Raw genomic sequence first — 23122 nt, forward strand, 5'->3', positions numbered from 1 at the left:
ATTGCATTGTGGTAATGATGATGAAACTAAGGAGAGGAGAGGAGAGACCAGCATAACCCGAACAGAGGAGAGGAGAGACAACCCTAACGGAGGAGAACCCTAACGGAGGAGAGGAGAGACCTAACCCTGACGGAGGAGCGACCTAACCCTAACAGAGGAGAGGAGCGACCTAACCCTAACGGAGGAGCGACCTAACCCTAACGGAGGAGCGACCTAACCCTAACGGAGGAGAGACCTAACCCTTAACGGAGGAGAGGAGCGACCTAACCCTAACGGAGGAGAGGAGCGACCTAACCCTAACGGAGGAGAGGAGAGACCTAACCCTAACGGAGGAGAGGAGCGACCTAACCCTAACGGAGGAGAGGAGCAACCTAACCCTAACGGAGAAGCGACCTAACCTAACCCTTAACGGAGGAGTGACCTAACCCTTATCGGAGGAGTGACCTAACCCTTAACGGAGGAGATACCTAACCCTTAACGGAGGAGATACCTAACCCTTAACGGAGGAGAGACCTAACCCTTAAAGGAGGAGAGACCTAACCCTTAACGGAGGAGTGACCTAACCCTTAACGGAGGAGTGACCTAACCCTTAACGGAGGAGAGACCTAACCCTTAACGGAGGAGATACCAAACCCTTAACGGAGGAGATACCTAACCCTTAACGGAGGAGATACCTAACCCTTAACGGAGGAGATACCTAACCCTTAACGGAGGAGTGACCTAACCCTTAACGGAGGAGAGACCTAACCCTTAACGGAGGAGTGACCTAACCCTTAACGGAGGAGTGACCTAACCCTTAACGGAGGAGAGACCTAACCCTAACGGAGCTCCGAGACTAAACAGTATTGGTTGTTTGAAGTAACTTCTTTGCTGTTGTAATATCGCAAACAGAAAACAAGTTTCACCATTACGGATTCCAGCTTTGAAACTGGCTTATAACCCGCAATCTGATTGAATCATAGGTTTCAGTTGGCCGGGGTTATACTGTGGACATGAATGTACTGTACTGTCTAGTGTAGTCACTTGGCCAGGGTTATACTAAGGACATGACTGTACTGTATAGTGTGGTATATATGCATGTAGTCACTTGGCCAGGCCGTGGATGCAGCCGGCCAGGTCCTTGGTCATCACACCACTCTCCACGATCTCCACACACACCCTCTCCAGAGTCTGGGAGAACCTACAGGTCAACAGGGGTTAGGGTTAGTTACCTACAGGGGTCAATGAGACAACAGCATGTTAAGTATATTACAGGTTTTAGTAGTTATTGATAAAATCAAATGTTATTTGTCACATGCGCCAAATACAACAGGTGAAATGCTTACTTTACAAGCCCTTAACCAACAATGCAGTTTTAAGAAAAATAAGTGTTAAGTAAAAAATTAATTAAAAAAAGAACAAATTCTTAAAGAGCAGCAGTAAAATAACAGTAGCGAGGTTATATACTGGGGGTACCGGTACAGATGTGCAGTGGCACCGATTAGTCGAGCAGCGTGAAAGAGGGGGTGGGGGAGACAATGCAAATAGTCTGGGTAGCCATTTGATTAGATGTTCTGGAGTGTTATGGCTTGGGGGTAGAAGCTGCTAAGAAGTATTTTGGACCTAGACTTGGTGCTCCGGTACCACTTGTCGTGCAGTAGCAGAGAGAACAGTCCATGACTAGGGTGGCTGGAGTCTTTGGCAGTTGTTAGGGCCTTCCTCTGACACCGCCTGGTATAGAGGTCCTGGATGGCAGGAAGCTTGGCCCCAGTGATGTACACACTAACCACTGTAGTGCTTTGCGGCCGGAGGCCGAGCAGTTGCCATACCAGGCAGTGATGCAACCAGTCAGGATAATCTCGATGGTGCAGCTGTAGAACTTTTTGAGGATCTGGGGACCCATGCCAAATATTTTTAGTCTCCTGAGGGAGAATTAGGTTTTTTGTCACGCCCTCTTCACAACTGTCTTGGTGTGTTTGGACCATGATAGTTCGTTGGTGATGTGGACACCAAGGAACTTGAAGCTCTCAACCTGCTCCACTACAGCCCCGTCGATGAGAATGGGGGCGTGCTCGGTCCTCCTTTTTCTGTAGTCCACAATCATCTCCTTTGCCTTGATCACGTTGAGGGAGAGGTTGTTATCCTGGCACCACAAGGTCAGGTCTCTGACCTCCCAATAGGCTGTGTCATCATTGTCGGTGATCAGGCCTACCATTGCTGTGTCATCAGCAAATTTAATGATGGTGTTGGAGTCATGCCTAGCCGTGCGGTCATGAGTGAACAGGGAGTACAGGAGGGGACTAAGTATACACCCCTGAGGGGCCCCCGTGTTGAGGATCAGCGTGGTAGATGTGTTGTTACCCACCCTTACCACCTGGGGACAACCTGTCAGGAAGTCCAGGATCCAGTTGCAGAGGGATGTGTTGAGTCCCAGGGTCCTTAGCTTAGTGATGATGATGAGCTGTGAGGGCACTATGGTATTGAACGCTGAGTTGTAGTCAATTAATAGCATTCTCACGTAGGTGTTCCTTTTGTCCAGGTGGGAAAGGGCAGTGTGGAGATTAAATAGAGATCGCGTCATCTGTGGATCTGTTGTGGCGGTATGAAAATTGGAGTGGGTCTAGGGTTTCTGGGATAATGGTGTTGATGTGACCATGACCAGCCTTTCCAAGCTACAGACGTGAGTGCTACGGGTCGGTAGTCATTTAGGCAGGTTACCTGAGTGTTCTTTGGCAAAGGGACTATGGTTGTCTGCTTGAAACATGTTGGTATTACAGACTCAGTCAGGGACAGGTGGAAAATGTCAGTGAAGGCACTTGCCAGTTGGTCAGTGCATGCTCGGAATACATGTCCTGGTAATGTGAATGTACACGTCCTGGCCTTGTGAATGATGAGAGCGTAGCTGATGTGATGTACAGTCATCCGGAACAGCTGATGCTTTCATGCATGCTTCAGTGTTGCTATTCTCGAAGCAAGCATAGAAGTAATTTAGCTTGTCAGGTAGGCTCGTGTCACTGGGCAGCTCGTGGCTGTGCTTCCCTTTGTAGTCTGTAATAGTTTGCAAGCCCTGCCACATTCTATGAAAGTCGGGGCCAGTGTAGTACGATTCGATCTTAGTCCTGTATCGATGCTTTGCCTGTTTAATGGTTCGTCGGAGGGCATAACGGGATTTCTTATAAGTGCCCGGGTTAGACTCCCGCTCCTTCAAAGCGGCAGCTCTACTCTTTAGCTTAGTCCGGATGTTGCCTGTAATCCATGGCTTCTGGTTGGGGCATGTATGTACGTACGGTCACAACATCATCAATGCACTTATTGATGAAGCCAGTGACTGATGTGGTGTACTCCTCAATGCCATTGGAAGAATCTCGGAACATATACTTGTCTGTGCTAGCAAAACAGTCCTACATCATCTTACCACATCCTTATTGACCGAGTCACTGGTGCTTCCTGCTTTAGTTTTTGCATTCAAGTCCCCGGCCACTAGCTAGCGCCACTTTCTGGATGAGCGTTTTCCTGTTTGCTTATGGCCGTATACAGCTCATTGAGTGCGGACTTAGTGCCAGCATCGGTTTGTGGTGGTAAATAGACAGCTAAGAAAAATATAGATAAACTCTCTTGGTAACGGGTTTTAGTAGTTATTGAGATATTACAGGGTTTTAGTAGTTATTGAGATATTACAGGGTTTTAGTAGTTATTGAGATATTACAGGGTTTTAGTAGTTATTGAGATATTACAGGGTTTTAGTAGTTATTGAGAAATTACAGGGTTTTAGTAGTTATTGAGATATTACAGGTAAGCGTTTCAGTAGTCATTACCTGATGAGGTCTGGGTTTCCATCCAGTTTCCCTCGGTGTTCCAGCCCTCTGGTCCAGGCAAAGATACTGGCGATGGGGTTGGTGCTGGTGGGTCGGCCCTACAGGACGAGAGAGGACAGTGCCCTGTTTTTATCTGCCGCTAACATGCATCCTTCGTCCTGTCATGACTGTCCTGTGAGGATCCGACTGGATCAGATCAGCTTGGCAATGGATGACAGAAATCAGACCCTCTCACCCACAGAGGGGGGGGGGGGGGGGCTGCTGGGGGGTTGACACCTCACGCCCAATTGTAAATTAAAGGAGAGAACATCCCTCTCCAAATTCACACAGGAATGTTCAACACAGAGACTTTTCCCACTGAAACTAATGTGATATGGGTTGTTATTTTGTGATGTCATAAAAAATACTGTAACTTCAAAAGTATATACACTTCATTTACGAAATCTCCATCCTTTACATTGTGAACAATGATGAAAGTATTTATGTTAAGATATTCATGTGATTTTAGGAGCCATAAGAGATCATTTGTCGCCTATAAACTTTGCACAGTAAGTAGCCGCGCATTAGTGAGGTCAGCGAGTGTGTCAGTCTGACGGAACGGTCCCTTTTGACCAGAAAGTACATCAAATTATTGGTAATAAAATGAACATTTAGACCAGAGAGGCGTGTAGTTGCAGCTCACATCCAAAGTGGTTCGAACTCTGAATATCAACGAGGTAGAGGCGAGAGGAGGCGAGAAGCTCACGGATAATGACTGGTACAGCTGATTAGCTGTCCTAAGTAAAGTATCTAGAGAAGCACATTTAAGTGGGACCATTCTACTACTCTTCAAACTGTCGTTTTCTACTACTCTCATCACCCTTGTGAACCATCAACAAGGCTGGCTAGCCTATCTTCAAAGAAGCAGCTTCCAGAGCGAATGGAAGGAGAATAAACTCTGTAGTTTTGTTCAGGACGACACGACAAGTCACTGGGCAGAGAAGAGCAACAGTGGAAGAGACGGGTGAACCCTCTTGGACAATCAGAGCCTTACAAGCGTGCTGCGGAAAGGCTCAACAACCTTCCTATGAAGGACCTGGTTCCGACAGAGATCCATGGCAAACTAAGGAATTTACACATAAAAACATGAATGCTTTCTTACTCCAAATGGGTGGCGTGTCATGTGCAAAGTATATGATTACTGTGAGAGTAGTTCCTCCAATGTATCAACGGGTTAGGGTTAGGGTTACCCTAACCCCAACCCAAAGTATATGATTACTGTGAGAGTAGTTCCTCCAATGTATCAACGGGTTAGGGTTACCCTAACCCCAACCCAAAGTATATGATTACTGTGAGAGTAGTTCCTCCAGTGTATCAAAGGTTTAGGGTTAGGGTTACCCTAACCCAAAGTATATGATTACTGTGAGAGTAGTTCCTCCAATGTATCAACGATAAGTGTCTCTCTCTCCCTCTCCATCTCCTTTGTAACAAGTTGTGTCAGTACGCTAGGGACCTGTTCCTAATGTATTAAGTGTGTCTGTTTATCCTGTGTTATCATTTAGTTAGCTAGTAAATAAATTATTAAACCAATTTGTGTAGTACTGAATCATAAGTAAGGCTGGGTTTTTTGCAGATGCAGGTTACGACTGTTCAGAATGATGATATGACACGAGGTTATGATTAATACGTTGGTTTATGATAGGTAAACCCTTTAGATTTTCATTCGGGAGATGGTAACTCTTTAAACAACCGCTTTCATGGTGCCTCAAATTCCTAATGAGTTCATTGTTACATGTTTAATTTATTCGGGTAACAATTAAACATAGTTGATTAGATAAATAACAGGCAATAGAATAATGAAAGTAAAGTCACGACAATCCTGATCCTGCCCATTTTACAATAGAATATTATAATATAATAATATATATCAGAATATATACAGCACCAGTCAAGTCAAGTTTGTACCAGTCAAAAGTTTAGAACACCTACTCATTCAAGGGTTTTTCTTTATTTGTACAATTTTCTACATTGTAGAATAATAGTGAAGACATCAACACTATGAAATAACACATGGAATCATGTAGTGACCAGAAAAGTGATAAAGAAATCAAAATATATTTTGTATTTCAGATTCTTCAAAGTAGTCAACCTGTGCCTTATGTGTTATTTCATAGTGTTGATGTCTTCACTATTATTCTACAATGTAGAAAATTGTACAAATAAAGAAAAACCCTTGAATGAGTAGGTGTTCTAGAACCCTGGAATGAGTAGGTGTTCTAGAACCCTGGAATGAGTAGGTGTTCTAGAACCCTGGAATGAGTAGGTGTGTCCAAACTTTTGACTGGTACTGTATGTATTATTTTATCATCTAAAAATGTGGGTACAATCAGAATGAGGACAAGATCAGGACAAACAATTCATGTTAGAACCAGGTATTAACATGCCTAGTGAAATGGTTCTGGTAGCTCTACCATACAGGAGGATAGTTTTAACAGTGACATGGTGGTCTACCCTACAAGAGGAGAGGATATTTGTAACAGTTACTGTCTATGCAACAGCAGCAGCATTAGCAATTAGACTGAATTTCCCACCAGCGTGGAAAGGTCCTAATGCTCAGTTGCTGGTTACCATGGCGTGAGTCAGGGATAGAATTAGGGTTAGAGGTTCCTTACCCTCTGGTGTTGGCGGTAGTGCCGTGTCACAGTGCCGTGGGCTGCCTCTGCCTCAATGGTCTTCCCATCAGGACACACCAACACTGACGTCATTAGACCCAGGGAGCCAAAACCTATGCAACAACAACAAGAGGGTGTCTATGAGGACTGGCCACCCTTCATAGCCTGGTTCCTCTCTAGGTTCTGGCTTTTCTAGGAAGTTTTTCCTTGCCACCTTCTACACCTGCATTGCTTGCTGTTTGGGGTTTTAGGCTGGGTTTGTGACATCAGCTGATGTAAGAAGGGCTTTATAAATACATTTGATTTGATTTGATATACTATTACAGGCACCCGACCAGGCCCAGATCCCGGTGATTCGCTGGAAAAGGAAATGGAGGTTTTGCGGAAAGAGATCAGGGTGCCTTGTGAGGATCAGGCGACGAGTGTCTAATCTGCCCTTGCCTTCCATCCTGCTAGCTAACGTTCAATTGCTGGGAAAATAAATCTAACAAACTGAAAACACGTACATCTTACCTACAGGACATTTATAACTGTAATATCTTATGTTTCACCGAGTCGTGGCTGAACGACGATATTAAGAACATACAACTGGCGGGTTATACACTATCGTCAGGACAGAACAGCAGCCTCTGGTAAGACATTTGTAAACAATAGCTGGTGCACAATATCTAAGGAAGTCTCAAGGTTTTGCTCGCCTGAGGTAGAGTATCTCATGCATGATAAACTGTAGACCGCACTATCTACCTCTAGAGTTTTCATCTGTATTTTTCGTGGCTGTTTACATACCACCACAGCCCGAGGCTGGCACTAAAACCACACTAAATGAGCTGTATTCCACCAAAAGCAAACAGAAAAGCGCTCATCCAGAGGCGGCGCTCCTAGTGGCCGGGGACTTTAATGCAGGGAAAATTAATTAAGTTTCCCTAATTTCTATCAGCATGTTAAATGTGCAACCAGAGGGAAAAAAATTCTAGACCACCTTTACTCCACACACAGAGCCACGTACAAAGCTCTCCCTCACCCTCCATTTGGCAAATATGACCATAACTCTATCCTCCTGATTCCTGCTTACAAGCAAAAATTAAAGCAGGAAGCACCAGTAACTTGGTCTATAAAAAAGTGGTCAGATGAAGCAGATGCTAAGCTACAGGACTGTTTTGCTAGTACAGACAGGAATATGTTACGGGATTCTTCCGGTGACATTGAGGAGTACACCACATCAGTCACTGGCTTTATCAATAAGTGCATCGAGGACATCGTCCCCACAGTGACTGTACATACTCCGAGCATGCGCTGACCAACTGGCAAGTGTCTTCACTGACATTTTCAACCTCTCCCTGTCTGAGTCTGTAATACCAACAAGTTTCAAGCAGACTACCATAGTCCCTGTGCCCAAGAACACCAAGGTAACCTGCCTAAATGACTACTGACCCGTAGCACTCACGTCTGTAGCCATGAAATTCTTTAAAAGGCCCTTTGGGCATCGGTGTAAAAATACTTTAAAGTACGACTTGTGTAGTTTTTTGTGGTATCTGTAATTTTGGCAACCTTTACTTCACTACATTCGTAAAGAAAATAATGTACTTTTTACTCCATACATTTTCCTTGACACCCAAAATAACATCCCCTGGTCATCCCTACTGCCACTGGTGTGGCAGACTCACTAAACACAAATGCCTTGTTTGTAAATCATGTCTGAGTGATGTCTGGCTATCCGTCAATAAAAGTACAAAAAATACAATGGTGCCGTCTGGTTTGCTTAATATAAGGAATTTGAAATAGTTTATATTTTTACTTTTACTTTTGACACTTAAGTACATTGTTCCCCTGGCTATCCGTCAATAAAAAAATAAACTACAATTGTGTCGTCTGGTTTAATATAAGGAATTTGAAATGATTTATACTTTTAAGTGTCATTAATATTTATAACATGTTTTTATCTGGACACTTTCTGTTTAACTGGAATTGTTCCTTGATGTAGGCTACTACCACTTTTAGTCTTCATCTTTACTACACTACTCACTGTGAAGAATGTTGAATGGGTGAAGACAAAGGAGAGCTCTCCAGTAGGTACCAAAACATTCAAAGGCCCTTTTCTCAAAAGTGAGTTTACAAGTTAATCAACATTCAAAGCAGATGAAGTGTATGAAATACCATTTTGTAGCTCTGAGTATCTACTTTTATCCAATGTAAAAATTAAAAAGAAATTAAAAATAAAATGTTGCTACATAAGACCAATTTGAGCTGGTCAGTCACATTTAAACTTTTAATTTTTAATTTCTTTTTTTATATCTCAAAAAACATAATTCCACTTTGACAATATGGGGTATTGTGTGTAGGCCAGTGATACAAAATCGAAATTGTATTAATTTTAAATTCAGGCTGTAACTCTACAAAATGTGTAAAAAGTCAAGGGATGTGAACACTTTCTAAAGGAACTGTACATCCAGACTTTCTGATGTGATTATACTTTAAGAGGACTCCTGCTAGCTACAAGGTGGACCTTTCTCAGCAATAAAAACATGAAACCCTTAGAAGTTAAGAGAAAATATGAGGTTATATTGGACGATGATTGGAACATATGTATGTACAGTTAGACTGTGGTTTCACCTTGAGCCAGTATGTCAGACTGAACGTTTTCATAATAATAATAACTATATTACTGTATGTATAAACAGTATATTATATATTAGTGTTGGTCTCACATTGGGACAGTATGTCAGACTGAAGAATTCCATTATGGTTTTATTATCATTATATATTATTACTGTATGTACAGTACCTGTCAAAAGTTTGCACACACCTACTCATTCAAGGGTTTTTCTTTATTTGTAAAATATTAGTGAAGACATTAAAACTGTGAAATAAAACATATGGAATCATGTAGTAACCAAAAAAGTGTTAAACAAATCAAAATAGATTTTAGATTCTTCAAAGTATCCACCCTTTGCCTCGATGACAGCTTTGCACACTCTTGGCATTGTCTGAAACAGCATCATGAGGAATGCTTTTCCAAGGAGTTCCCACATATGCTGAGCACTTGTTGGCTGCTTTTCCATCACTCTGCGGTCCAACTTATCCCAAACCATCTCAACTGGGTTGAGGTCAGATGATTGTGGAGGCCAGATCATCTGATGCAGCACTCCAATACTCTCCTTGGTCAAATAACCCTTACACAGTGTGGCGCTGTGTTGGGTCACTGTCCTGTTAAAAAACAAATGATAGTCCCACTAAGCACAAACAAGATGGGATGGCGTATTGCTGCAGAATGCTGTGGTAGTCATGCTGGTTAAGTGTGCCTTGAATTTTAAATAAATCACTGACAGTGTCACAAGCAAAGCACCATCACACCTCCTCCTCCATGCTTCACGGTGTGAACCACACATGTGGAGATCCTACGTTCACCTACTCTGCGTCTCACAAACACACGGCGGTTGGAACCAAAAATCTCAAATTTAGACTCATGAGACCAAAGGACAGATTTCCACCGGTCTAATGTCCAAATCTGTCCAATGTCCATTGCTCATGTTTCTTGGCCCAAGCAAGTCTCTTATTGGTGTCCTTTAGTAGTGATTTCATTGCAGCAATTTGACCATGAAGGCCTGATTCAAGCAGTCTCCTCTGAACAGTTGATGTTGAGATGTGTCTGTTACTTGAACTCTGTGAAGCATTTATGAACATGTCCTCTGCAGCAGAGGTAATTTTGGGTCTTCCATTCCTGTGGCGGTCCTCATGAGAGCCAGTTTCATCATAGCGCTTGATGGTTTTGAGAATGCCAAGAGTTTGCAAAGCTGTCGTCAAGTCAAAGGTTGGCTACTTTAAAGAATTTTAAATATAAAATATGTTTAGATTTATTTAACACTTTTTTGGTTACTACATGATTTCATATGTGTTATTTTATAGTTTTTATGTCTTCACTATTATTTTACAATGTAGAAAATCGTAAAAATCAAGAAAAACCATTGAATGAGTAGGCGTCCAAACTTTTGACTGGTACTGTATATACAGTATATTATATATTAGTGTTGGTCTCACCTTGAGCCAATATGTCAGACTGAACGTCTCCATCGTAGTTCTTGCAGGCCCAGACGAAGGCTCCGGAGGACTTGAGGACTTGTGCTACCATGTCATCAATGAGGCGGTGCTCGTACCAGATCTTCAGCCTGTCAAACTCTGGCTTGTAGTTCCTGTAGAGAACACAGGGGAGCTTTTAAAGCAGGCCTAGATTAACTGTTAACACTGGGGAAGAATCAGCAAGGAATGATACTGTCTACCTTGGCAAGCCACTTTGGCATGTCAATAACTTTATATGGTTTTTATGTGATCTTTTTTTATGGTGAATAGACTGTGGCCTCTATTCAATCCGTATCATGGAATTTCAGCATGGTAAAGAATGATAAGAAAATGGCGCCAGAGGGGATGGCTACCGTTTTACAGGCTCCTAACCAATTGTGCTATTTTGTGTGTTTTTTCGCATTGTTTGTAACTTATTTTGTACATAATGCTGATGCTACCATCTCTTATGGCCGAAAAGAGCTTCTGGATTACTCACCTCAAACTGGATGAAGATTTTTTTTCTTTAATGAGTATGACGTGAATGACATAATGTTGCTCCCAGACAAGGCCAAAATCCCTTTTATTCACACGAAGAAAGGAAGGAAATAACATGGGTGCAGATCAGGGTGCCTTGTGAGAATTTGTCGGCTACTGGGTAACCCGCCTCTACCATCCGTTCTATTGGCCATCGTGCAATCACTGGAGAATAAACTGGATGAGCTCCGTTCGAGACTAATGGGACATTAACATTGTTATATCTTATGTTTCACTGAATCATGGCTGAACGACGACAACGATAATATAAAGTTGGCTGGGTTTTCCGTACATCGGCAGGACAGAACAGCTATGTCAGGTAAGACAAGGGGTGGGTGTGTGTCTATTTGTCAATAACAGCTGGTGCGCGATACAGGACTAAGATTGAATCCTACTCCACCAGCTCTGATGCTCGTCGGTTGTGGCAGGGCTTGCAAGCTATTACAGACTACAAAGAGAAACCCAGCCGCGAGCTGCCAAGTGACGCCTTCCAGATGGGCTAAATGCTTTTCATGCTCGCTTCGAGGCAAGCAACACTGAAGCATGCATGAGAGCATCAGCTGTTTCAGATGACTGTGTGATTAGCCGACGTGAGCAAAACCTTTAAAACAGGTCAACATTCACAAGGTAGCGGGGTCAGATGGATTACCAGGACGTGTACTCAGAGTATGTGTGGACTAACTGGCAAGTGTCTTCACTGACATTTCCAACCTCTCCCTGACCAAGTCTGTAGTACCTACATGTTTCAAGCAGACCACCATAGTCCCTGTGACCAAGAAAGCAAAGGTAACCTGCTTAAATGACTACTGCTGCTCTGTAGCATTCATGTCGGTAGCCATGAAGTACTTTGAAAGGCTGGTCATGGCTAACATCACCTCCATCATCCCGGAAACGCTAGACCCACTCCAATTCGCATATCGCCCCAACAGATGAAGCAATCCCAATCGCACTCAACACTGCCCTTTACCACCTGGACACAAGGAACACCTATGTGAGAATGCTGTTCATTGACTAAAGCTCAACGATCAACACCATAGTGCCCACAAAGCTCACCAATAAGCTAAGGACCCTGGGACTAAACACCTCCCTCTGCAACTGGATCCTGGACTTCCTGATGGGCCATCCCCAGGTGGTAAGGGTAGGCAACAACACATCTGCCACGTCGATCCTCAACACAGAGGCCCCTCAGGGGTGCGTGCTTAGTCCCCTCCTTAGTCCCATTCACAAACGACTGTGTGGCAAGCACGACTCCATCACCATCATTAAGTTTGCTGATGACACCAAGGTGGTAGGCCTGATCACCGACAACAATGAGACAGTCGGTCAGAGGCCGTCAGAGACCTGGCTGTGTGGCCCTCAACGTGATCAAGACAAAGGAGATGATCGTGGACTACAGGAAAAGGAGGACCCAGCACACCCCCATTCACATCGACGGGGCTGTAGTGGAACAGGTTGAGAGCTTCAAGTTCCTTGGCGTCCACATCACCAACAAACTATCATGGTCCAAACACTCAAAGACAGTCGTGAAGAGGGCACGACAATGCCTTTTCCCCCTCAGGGGCTTGAAAAGATTTGGCATGGGTCTCCAGATCTTCAAAAAGTTCAGCTGCACCATTGAGAGCATCCTGACCAGTTGCATCACTACCTGGTATGGCATCATTACCTGGTATGGCATCACTACCTGGTATGGCAACTGCTCGACATCCGATCATAAGGTGCTACGAGGGTAGTGCGTCCGGCCCAGTACATCACTGGGGCCAAGCTTCGTGCTATCCAGGACCTCCATATTAGGCCGTGTCAGGCGAAGGCCCAAAAATGTGTCAAAGACTACAGTAACCCAGTCATAGACTGTTCTCTCTGCTACCGCACTGTCATGGTCCACCTGTCACCAGAGGGCGTTAGAGACCATCCTAGAGACATTGACGACACTCAGGTGTGTCCAATTTACCCATTATGATTTCCCTGTTAAACGAAGTGATTTCTATTGTCCTTTGCAAAAGCTTGAATTATTTACCATGTGCGTTCGTTTCCTGGGTGAGTTTTTGAGACTTAGTGTTTGTTGTTTTTTCAAGTATACTGTGATCCTGTGGCCACCGTTTCTCAGTAAAGTATTATGTTTATCCTGAACCACTGATTCCTCGTCTGGACTCTTCTCTGCACCTGCCTCCAACCTTATCACATTACAGCAAGCTTCTGCCAAAACATTGACCCAGCAGAGATCACCCAGATCAAGAATGTTGTTACCCACCTGGACTCCATCACCTTCCTGATTACCTCCCCTACATCTGTCACTCCCTTTGGTTTCTGTTCCTTTGTTTTACAGTGCCTTGCGAAAGTATTCGGCCCCCTTGAACTTTGCGACCTTTTGCCACATTTCAGGCTTCAAACATAAAGATATAAAACTGTATTTTTTTGTGAAGAATCAACAACAAGTGGGACACAATCATGAAGTGGAACGACATTTATTGGATATTTCAAACTTTTTTAACAAATCAAAAACTGAAAAATTGGGCGTGCAAAATTATTCAGCCCCCTTAAGTTAATACTTTGTAGCGCCACCTTTTGCTGCGATTACAGCTGTAAGTCGCTTGGGGTATGTCTCTATCAGTTTTGCACATCGAGAGACTGAAATTTTTTCCCATTCCTCCTTGCAAAACAGCTCGAGTTCAGTGAGGTTGGATGGAGAGCATTTGTGAACAGCAGTTTTCAGTTCTTTCCACAGATTCTCGATTGGATTCAGGTCTGGACTTTGACTTGGCCATTCTAACACCTGGACATGTGTGTTTTTGAACCATTCCATTGTAGATTTTGCTTTATGTTTTGGATCATTGTCTTGTTGGAAGACAAATCTCCGTCCCAGTCTCAGGTCTTTTGCAGACTCCATCAGGTTTTCTTCCAGAATGGTCCTGTATTTGGCTCCATCCATCTTCCCATCAATTTTAACCATCTTCCCTGTCCCTGCTGAAGAAAAGCAGGCCCAAACCATGATGCTGCCACCACCATGTTTGACAGTGGGGATGGTGTGTTCAGTGTGACGAGCTGTGTTGCTTTTACGCCAAACATAACATTTTGCATTGTTGCCAAAAAGTTCAATTTTGGTTTCATCTGACCAGAGCACCTTCTTCCACATGTTTGGTGTGTCTCCCAGGTGGCTTGTGGCAAACTTTAAACAACACTTTTTATGGATATCTTTAAGGCTTTCTTCTTGCCACTCTTCCATAAAGGCCAGATTTGTGCAATAGACAACTGATTGTTGTCCTATGGACAGAGTCTCCCACCTCAGCTGTAGATCTCTGCAGTTCATCCAGAGTGATCATGGGCCTCTTGGCTGCATCTCTGATCAGTCTTCTCCTTGTATGAGCTGAAAGTTTAGAGGGACGGCCAGGTCTTGGAAGGAGTATCAGACCACTGCAAATCTACCATTTCAATATTATCGCTTGCACAGTGCTCCTTGGGATGTTTAAAGCTTGGGAAATCTTTTTGTATCCAAATCCGGCTTTAAACTTCTTCACAACAGTATCTCGGACCTGCCTGGTGTGTTCCTTGTTCTTCATGATGCTCTCTGCGCTTTTAACGGACCTCTGAGACTATCACAGTGCAAGTGCATTTATACTGAGACTTGATTACACACAGGTGGATTGTATTTATTATCATTAGTCATTTAGGTCAACATTGGATCATTCAGAGATCCTCACTGAACTTCTGGAGAGAGTTTGTCTAACTCCATCAAGGATGAACTGGCCTCTCGGGAACTGGAAGAGGACCTTGAGTCCCTGATAATTCTGGCAACCAGAATCGACAACTGCCTCAGAGAACACGTGAAACAGCGCCTTTTTGACACCACCCCATTATCCTGGTTTCCTGAGTACCCCAAGCTCCCCGAACCCATTATTGAGGAGCCAATGCAGCTGGGACGCACATGTCTGAGCCCACAGGTGCATGTGCGAAGGCTTCTGCCTCTACTGCGGAGGTCTCGATTTCGATTTCAGCCTATCGCCCGGGATCCAAGAATCAGAAAGCAGACGCCCTGTCCCGCCAACAAGATGTCCCTAACGAGGAGAGGGACTCCGAGCCCATCATCCCCAGCTCCCACATTGTGGCCGCTGTGATATGGAGTATTGAGACCACGATCCGACAAGCCCAGACCCGAGAACCTGACCCTGGTGGGGAACCCACTAACAGACTCTACGTTCTGCAATCAGCCCGTTCTCGAGTACTACAATGGGGACACTCCTCTAAATTACCTGGGCATCCAGGGGTTAATCGGACTCTGGAGTTCCTGAGGCAGAAATTCTGGTGGCTCAACATGATTGAGGTGAGATCCTTTGTTGTGCCCTGTTCCACCTGTGCCCAAAGCAAGTCCTTACGCCAGCAACCGGCTGGGTTGCTACAACCTCTGCCCATTCCCAGCGAGCCCTGGTCCCACCTGTCTGTAGACTTTATCAGAGGGTTACCTCCATCCCAAGGGCTTACCACTACCCTGGTGGTCGTTGATCGGTTCTCCAAGGCAGCCCATTTCATTGCCTTAGACAAGTTGCCTTCAGCGAAGAAGACCGCTGATCTCATGATTACCCATCTCTTTCAACTACACCTGTCGGATTCGACGCATGTGACAACTACAATTTCTTTGATGATTTTGATTGAAATTTAAAGGCAATGTTCCCGCGTTAGCAGAGACTGCATCCACGGTAAACACTGCAGATGTCATCTCAATAGGAAATGACCTTTACATTTCCAGTGCTCTATCAGGCGATACAGATTGAATAGTTGTTCTTCTAGTTAGGTATAATATGGTGAATAGACTTTATATATGGTTATAAATATGGTGAATAGACTATATCTAGTTAATTATAAATATGGTGAATAGACTATATATATGTTTATAAATATGGTGAATAGACTATATCTAGTATAAATATGGTGAATAGACTATATCTAGTTAATTATAAATATGGTGAATAGACTATATCTAGTTAATTATAAATATGGTGAATAGACTATATCTAGTTAATTATAAATATGGTGAATAGACTATATCTAGTTAGTTATAGATATGGTGAATATACTATATCTAGTTAGTTATAAATATGGTGAATAGACTATATCTAGTTAGTTATAAATATGGTGAATAGACTATATCTAGTTAGTTATAAATATGGTGAATAGACTATATCTAGTTAATTATAAATATGGTGAATAGACTATATCTAGTATAAATATGGTGAATAGACTATATCTAGTTAGTTATAAATATGGTGAATAGACTATATCTAGTTAATTATAAATATGGTGAATAGACTATATCTAGTTAGTTATAAATATGGTGAATAGACTATATCTAGTATAAATATGGTGAATAGACTATATCTAGTATAAATATGGTGAATAGACTATATCTAGTTAATTATAAATATGGTGAATAGACTATATCTAGTATAAATATGGTGAATAGACTATATCTAGTATAAATATGGTGAATAGACTATATCTAGTATAAATATGGTGAATAGACTATATATATAGTTATAAATATGGTGAATATACTAGATCTAGTTAGTTATAAATATGGTGAATAGACTATATCTAGTTAATTATAAATATGGTGAATAGACTATATCTAGTTAATTATAAATATGGTGAATAGACTATATCTAGTTAGTTATAAATATGGTGAATATACTATATCTAGTTAGTTATAAATATGGTGAATAGACTATATCTAGTTAATTATAAATATGGTGAATAGACTATATCTAGTATAAATATGGTGAATAGACTATATCTAGTATAAATATGGTGAATAGACTATATCTAGTATAAATATGGTGAATAGACTATATATATAGTTATAAATATGGTGAATATACTAGATCTAGTTAGTTATAAATATGGTGAATAGACTATATCTAGTTAGTTATAAATATGGTGAATATACTATATCTAGTTAGTTATAAATATGGTGAATAGACTATATCTAGTTAATTATAAATATGGTGAATAGACTATATCTAGTATAAATATGGTGAATAGACTATATCTAGTATAAATATGGTGAATAGACTATATCTAGTTAGTTATAGATATGGTGAATATACTATATCTAGTTAGTTATAAATATGGTGAATAGACTATATCTAGTTAGTTATAAATATGGTGAATAGACTATATCTAGTTAATTATAAATATGGTGAATAGACTATATCTAGTTAATTATAAATATGGTGAATAGACTATATCTAGTTAATTATAAATATGGTGAATAGACTATATCTAGTATAAATATGGTGAATAGACTATATCTAGTTAGTTATAAATATGGTGAATAGACTATATCTAGTTAGTTATAAATATGGTGAATAGACTATATCTAGTTAATTATAAATATGGTGAATAGACTATATCTAGTTAGTTATAAATATGGTGAATAGACTATATCTAGTTAGTTATAAATATGGTGAATAGACTATATCTAGTTAATTATAAATATGGTGAATAGACTATATCTAGTTAATTATAAATATGGTGAATAGACTATATCTAGTTAATTATAAATATGGTGAATAGACTATATCTAGTATAAATATGGTGAATAGACTATATCTAGTTAGTTATAAATATGGTGAATAGACTATATCTAGTTAATTATAAATATGGTGAATAGACTATATCTAGTTAGTTATAAATATGGTGAATAGACTATATCTAGTATAAATATGGTGAATAGACTATATCTAGTATAAATATGGTGAATAGACTATATCTAGTTAATTATAAATATGGTGAATAGACTATATCTAGTTAGTTATAAATATGGTGAATAGACTATATCTAGTTAATTATAAATATGGTGAATAGACTATATCTAGTATAAATATGGTGAATAGACTATATCTAGTTAGTTATAAATATGGTGAATATACTATATCTAGTTAGTTATAAATATGGTGAATAGACTATATCTAGTTAATTATAAATATGGTGAATAGACTATATCTAGTTAATTATAAATATGGTGAATAGACTATATCTAGTATAAATATGGTGAATAGACTATATCTAGTTAATTATAAATATGGTGAATAGACTATATCTAGTTAGTTATAGATATGGTGAATAGACTATATCTAGTTAATTATAAATATGGTGAATAGACTATATCTAGTATAAATATGGTGAATAGACTATATCTAGTTAGTTATAAATATGGTGAATATACTAGATCTAGTTAATTATAAATATGGTGAATAGACTATATCTAGTTAATTATAACTATGGTGAATAGACTATATCTAGTTAGTTATAGATATGGTGAATAGACTATATCTAGTTAATTATAAATATGGTGAATAGACTATATATATGGTTATAAATATGGTGAATATACTATATATAGTTAATTATAAATATGGTGAATAGACTATATCTAGTTAATTATAAATATGGTGAATAGACTATATCTAGTTAATTATAAATATGGTGAATAGACTATATCTAGTTAATTATAAATATGGTGAATAGACTATATCTAGTATAAATATGGTGAATAGACTATATCTAGTATAAATATGGTGAATAGACTATATATATGGTTATAAATATGGTGAATATACTATATCTAGTTAGTTATAAATATGGTGAATAGACTATATCTAGTTAATTATAAATATGGTGAATAGACTATATCTAGTATAAATATGGTGAATATACTAGATCTAGTTAATTATAAATATGGTGAATAGACTATATCTAGTATAAATATGGTGAATAGACTATATCTAGTTAATTATAAATATGGTGAATAGACTATATCTAGTTAATTATAAATATGGTGAATATACTATATCTAGTTAATTATAAATATGGTGAATATACTATATCTAGTTAATTATAAATATGGTGAATAGACTATATCTAGTATAAATATGGTGAATAGACTAGATCTAGTTATAAATATGGTGAATAGACTATATATATGTTTATACATATGGTGAATAGACTATATCTAGTATAAATATGGTGAATAGACTATATCTAGTATAAATATGGTGAATAGACTATATCTAGTATAAATATGGTGAATAGACTATATCTAGTATAAATATGGTGAATAGACTATATATATAGTTATAAATATGGTGAATAGACTATATCTAGTTAGTTATAGATATGGTGAATAGACTATATCTACAGTAGTTAGGTATAGTCTATATCTAGAATAGTATAAATGTGGAATGCAGTGCAACTCTATACAGTAGGCTGCCAGTTGCATGTCTTACTCCTCAAAGATCTCTACTTCCGGCGCCGACAGAGATGGCCGCCTCGCTTCGCGTTCCTAGGAAACTATGCAGTTTTTTGTTTTTTTACGTGTTATTTCTTACATTAGTACCCCAGGTCATCTTAGGTTTCATTACATACAGTCGAGAAGAACTACTGAATATAAGATCAGCATCAACTCACCATCAGTACGACCAAGAATATGTTTTTCGCGACGCGGATCCTGTGTTCTGCCTTACAAACAGGACAACGGAGTGGATCCTATGCAGCGACCCAAAAAAACGACTCCGAAAGAGAGGGAAACGAGGCGGTCTTCTGGTCAGACTCCGGAGACGGGCACAGCGCGCACCACTCCCTAGCATTCTTCTTGCCAATGTCCAGTCTCTTGACAACAAGGTTGATGAAATCCGAGCAAGGGTAGCATTCCAGAGGGACATCAGAGACTGTAACGTTCTTTGCTTCACGGAAACGTGGCTTACTGGAGAGACGCTATCCGAAGCGGTGCAGCCAACAGGTTTCTCCACGCATCGCGCAGACAGGAAAAAACATATTTCTGGTAAAAAGAGGGGCGGGGGCGTATGCCTTATGACTAACGTGACATGGTGCGATGAAAGAAACATACAGGAACTCAAATCCTTCTGTTCACCTGATTTAGAATTCCTCACAATCAAATGTAGACCGCATTATCTACCAAGAGAATTCTCTTCGATTATAATCACAGCCGTATATATCCCCCCCCAAGCAGACACATCGATGGCTCTGAACGAACTTTATTTAACTCTCTGCAAACTGGAAACAATTTATCCGGAGGCTGCATTCATTGTAGCTGGGGATTTTAACAAGGCTAATCTGAAAACAAGACTCCCCAAATTTTATCAGCATATCGATTGCGCAACCAGGGGAGGAAAGACCTTGGACCATTGTTACTCTAACTTCCGCGACGCATATAAGGCCCTGCCCCGCCCCCCTTTCGGAAAAGCTGACCACGACTCCATTTTGTTGATCCCTGCCTACAGACAGAAACTAAAACAAGAGGCTCCCACGCTGAGGTCTGTCCAACGCTGGTCCGACCAAGCTGACTCCACACTCCAAGACTGCTTCCATCACGTGGACTGGGAGATGTTTCGTATTGCGTCAGATAACAACATTGACGAATACGCTGATTCGGTGTGCGAGTTCATTAGAACGTGCGTTGAAGATGTCGTTCCCATAGCAACGATTAAAACATTCCCTAACCAGAAACCGTGGATTGATGGCAGCATTCGTGTGAAACTGAAAGCGCGAACTACTGCTTTTAATCAGGGCAAGGTGTCTGGTAACATGACCGAATACAAACAGTGCAGCTATTCCCTCCGCAAGGCTATCAAACAAGCTAAGCGCCAGTACAGAGACAAAGTAGAATCTCAATTCAACGGCTCAGACACAAGAGGCATGTGGCAGGGTCTACAGTCAATCACGGACTACAGGAAGAAACCCAGCCCAGTCACGGACCAGGATGTCTTGCTCCCAGGCAGACTAAATAACTTTTTTGCCCGCTTTGAGGACAATACAGTGCCACTGACACGGCCTGCAACGAAAACATGCGGTCTCTCCTTCACTGCAGCCGAGGTGAGTAAGACATTTAAACGTGTTAACCCTCGCAAGGCTGCAGGCCCAGATGGCATCCCCAGCCGCGCCCTCAGAGCATGCGCAGACCAGCTGGCCGGTGTGTTTACGGACATATTCAATCAATCCCTATACCAGTCTGCTGTTCCCACATGCTTCAAGAGGGCCACCATTGTTCCTGTTCCCAAGAAAGCTAAGGTAACTGAGCTAAATGACTACCGCCCCGTAGCACTCACATCCGTCATCATGAAGTGCTTTGAGAGACTAGTCAAGGACCATATCACCTCCACCCTACCTGACACCCTAGACCCACTCCAATTTGCTTACCGCCCAAATAGGTCCACAGACGATGCAATCTCAACCACACTGCACACTGCCCTAACCCATCTGGACAAGAGGAATACCTATGTGAGAATGCTGTTCATCGACTACAGCTCGGCATTCAACACCATAGTACCCTCCAAGCTCGTCATCAAGCTCGAGACCCTGGGTCTCGACCCCGCCCTGTGCAACTGGGTACTGGACTTCCTGACGGGCCGCCCCCAGGTGGTGAGGGTAGGCAACAACATCTCCTCCCCGCTGATCCTCAACACTGGGGCCCCACAAGGTTGCGTTCTGAGCCCTCTCCTGTACTCCCTGTTCACCCACGACTGCGTGGCCACGCACGCCTCCAACTCAATCATCAAGTTTGCGGACGACACAACAGTGGTAGGCTTGATTACCAACAACGATGAGACGGCCTACAGGGAGGAGGTGAGGGCCCTCGGAGTGTGGTGTCAGGAAAACAACCTCACACTCAACGTCAACAAAACTAAGGAGATGATTGTGGACTTCAGGAAACAGCAGAGGGAACACCCCCCTATCCACATCGATGGAACAGTAGTGGAGAGGGTAGCAAGTTTTAAGTTCCTCGGCATACACATCACAGACAAACTGAATTGGTCCACTCACACAGACAGCATCGTGAAGAAGGCGCAGCAGCGCCTCTTCAACCTCAGGAGGCTGAAGAAATTTGGCTTGTCACCAAAAGCACTCACAAACTTCTACAGATGCACAATCGAGAGCATCCTGGCGGGCTGTATCACCGCCTGGTATGGCAACTGCACCGCCCTCAACCGTAAGGCTCTCCAGAGGGTAGTGAGGTCTGCACAACGCATCACCGGGGGCAAACTACCTGCCCTCCAGGACACCTACACCACCCGATGTCACAGGAAGGCCATAAAGATCATCAAGGACATCAACCACCCGAGCCACTGCCTGTTCACCCCGCTATCATCCAGAAGGCGAGGTCAGTACAGGTGCATCAAAGCTGGGACCGAGAGACTGAAAAACAGCTTCTATCTCAAGGCCATCAGACTGTTAAACAGCCACCACTAACACTGAGTGGCTGCTGCCAACACACTGACACTGACTCAACTCCAGCCACTTTAATAATGGGAATTGATGGGAAATGATGTAAATATATCACTAGCCACTTTAAACAATGCTACCTTATATAAATGTTACTTACCCTACATTATTCATCTCATATGCATACGTATATACTGTACTCTATATCATCGACGGTATCCTTATGTAATACATGTATCACTAGCCACTTTATACTATACTATGCCACTTTGTTTACATACTCATCTCATTTGTACATACTGTACCCGATACCATCTACTGTATCTTACCTATGCTGCTCTGTACCATCACTCATTCATATATCCTTATGTACATATTCTTTATCCCCTTACACTGTGTACAAGACAGTAGTTTTGGAATTGTTAGTTAGATTACTTGTTATTACTGCATTGTCGGAACTAGAAGCACAAGCATTTCGCTACACTCGCATTAACATCTGCTAACCATGTGTATGTGACAAATAAAATTTGATTTTGATTTGATTTGATTTGATTTGATTTGGAAGATATCCTTGAAGCGTCCGTCGTAGTACTTAAGGATGGTGTTCTTAGTGCTCATGTATAGAGGCCACCTCTTATTGATGGCATACTGGAAACAGCTGTGGGCAAACCCTGTGATGGACTGGACATGACAGAAAACAGTATTAGATCAATGTGATGGACTGGACATGACAGACAGAACACTATTAGAACCCTGTGATAGACTGGACAGGACAGACAGAACACTATTAGAACCATGTGATGGACTGGACAGGACAGATAGAACACTATTAGAACCATGTGATGGACTGGACAGGAC

At 41.5% G+C, this 23122-nt stretch overlaps 1 protein-coding gene across 1 annotated transcript in view; it reads right to left on the reverse strand.

The window, feature by feature from the left end:
* Window positions 1-23122, reverse strand: part of LOC110516389 (isocitrate dehydrogenase [NADP], mitochondrial) — a 49750-nt gene that overhangs the window by 2625 nt on the left and 24003 nt on the right. Inside the window, exons 6-10 of the mRNA XM_090222082.1 lie at window positions 22822-22945; window positions 10481-10645; window positions 6446-6558; window positions 3795-3892; window positions 1088-1180 (exon numbers count right to left, since the gene is read on the reverse strand). Of these exons, the coding sequence (XP_090078208.1) occupies window positions 1088-1180; window positions 3795-3892; window positions 6446-6558; window positions 10481-10645; window positions 22822-22945 (593 nt within the window). The remainder of the gene's footprint in view (window positions 1-1087; window positions 1181-3794; window positions 3893-6445; window positions 6559-10480; window positions 10646-22821; window positions 22946-23122) is intronic.

The sequence above is a fragment of the Oncorhynchus mykiss genome, chromosome 26, assembly GCF_057628025.1.
Source record: "Oncorhynchus mykiss isolate SJ-2025 chromosome 26, ASM5762802v1, whole genome shotgun sequence".
NCBI lineage: Eukaryota > Metazoa > Chordata > Actinopteri > Salmoniformes > Salmonidae > Oncorhynchus > Oncorhynchus mykiss.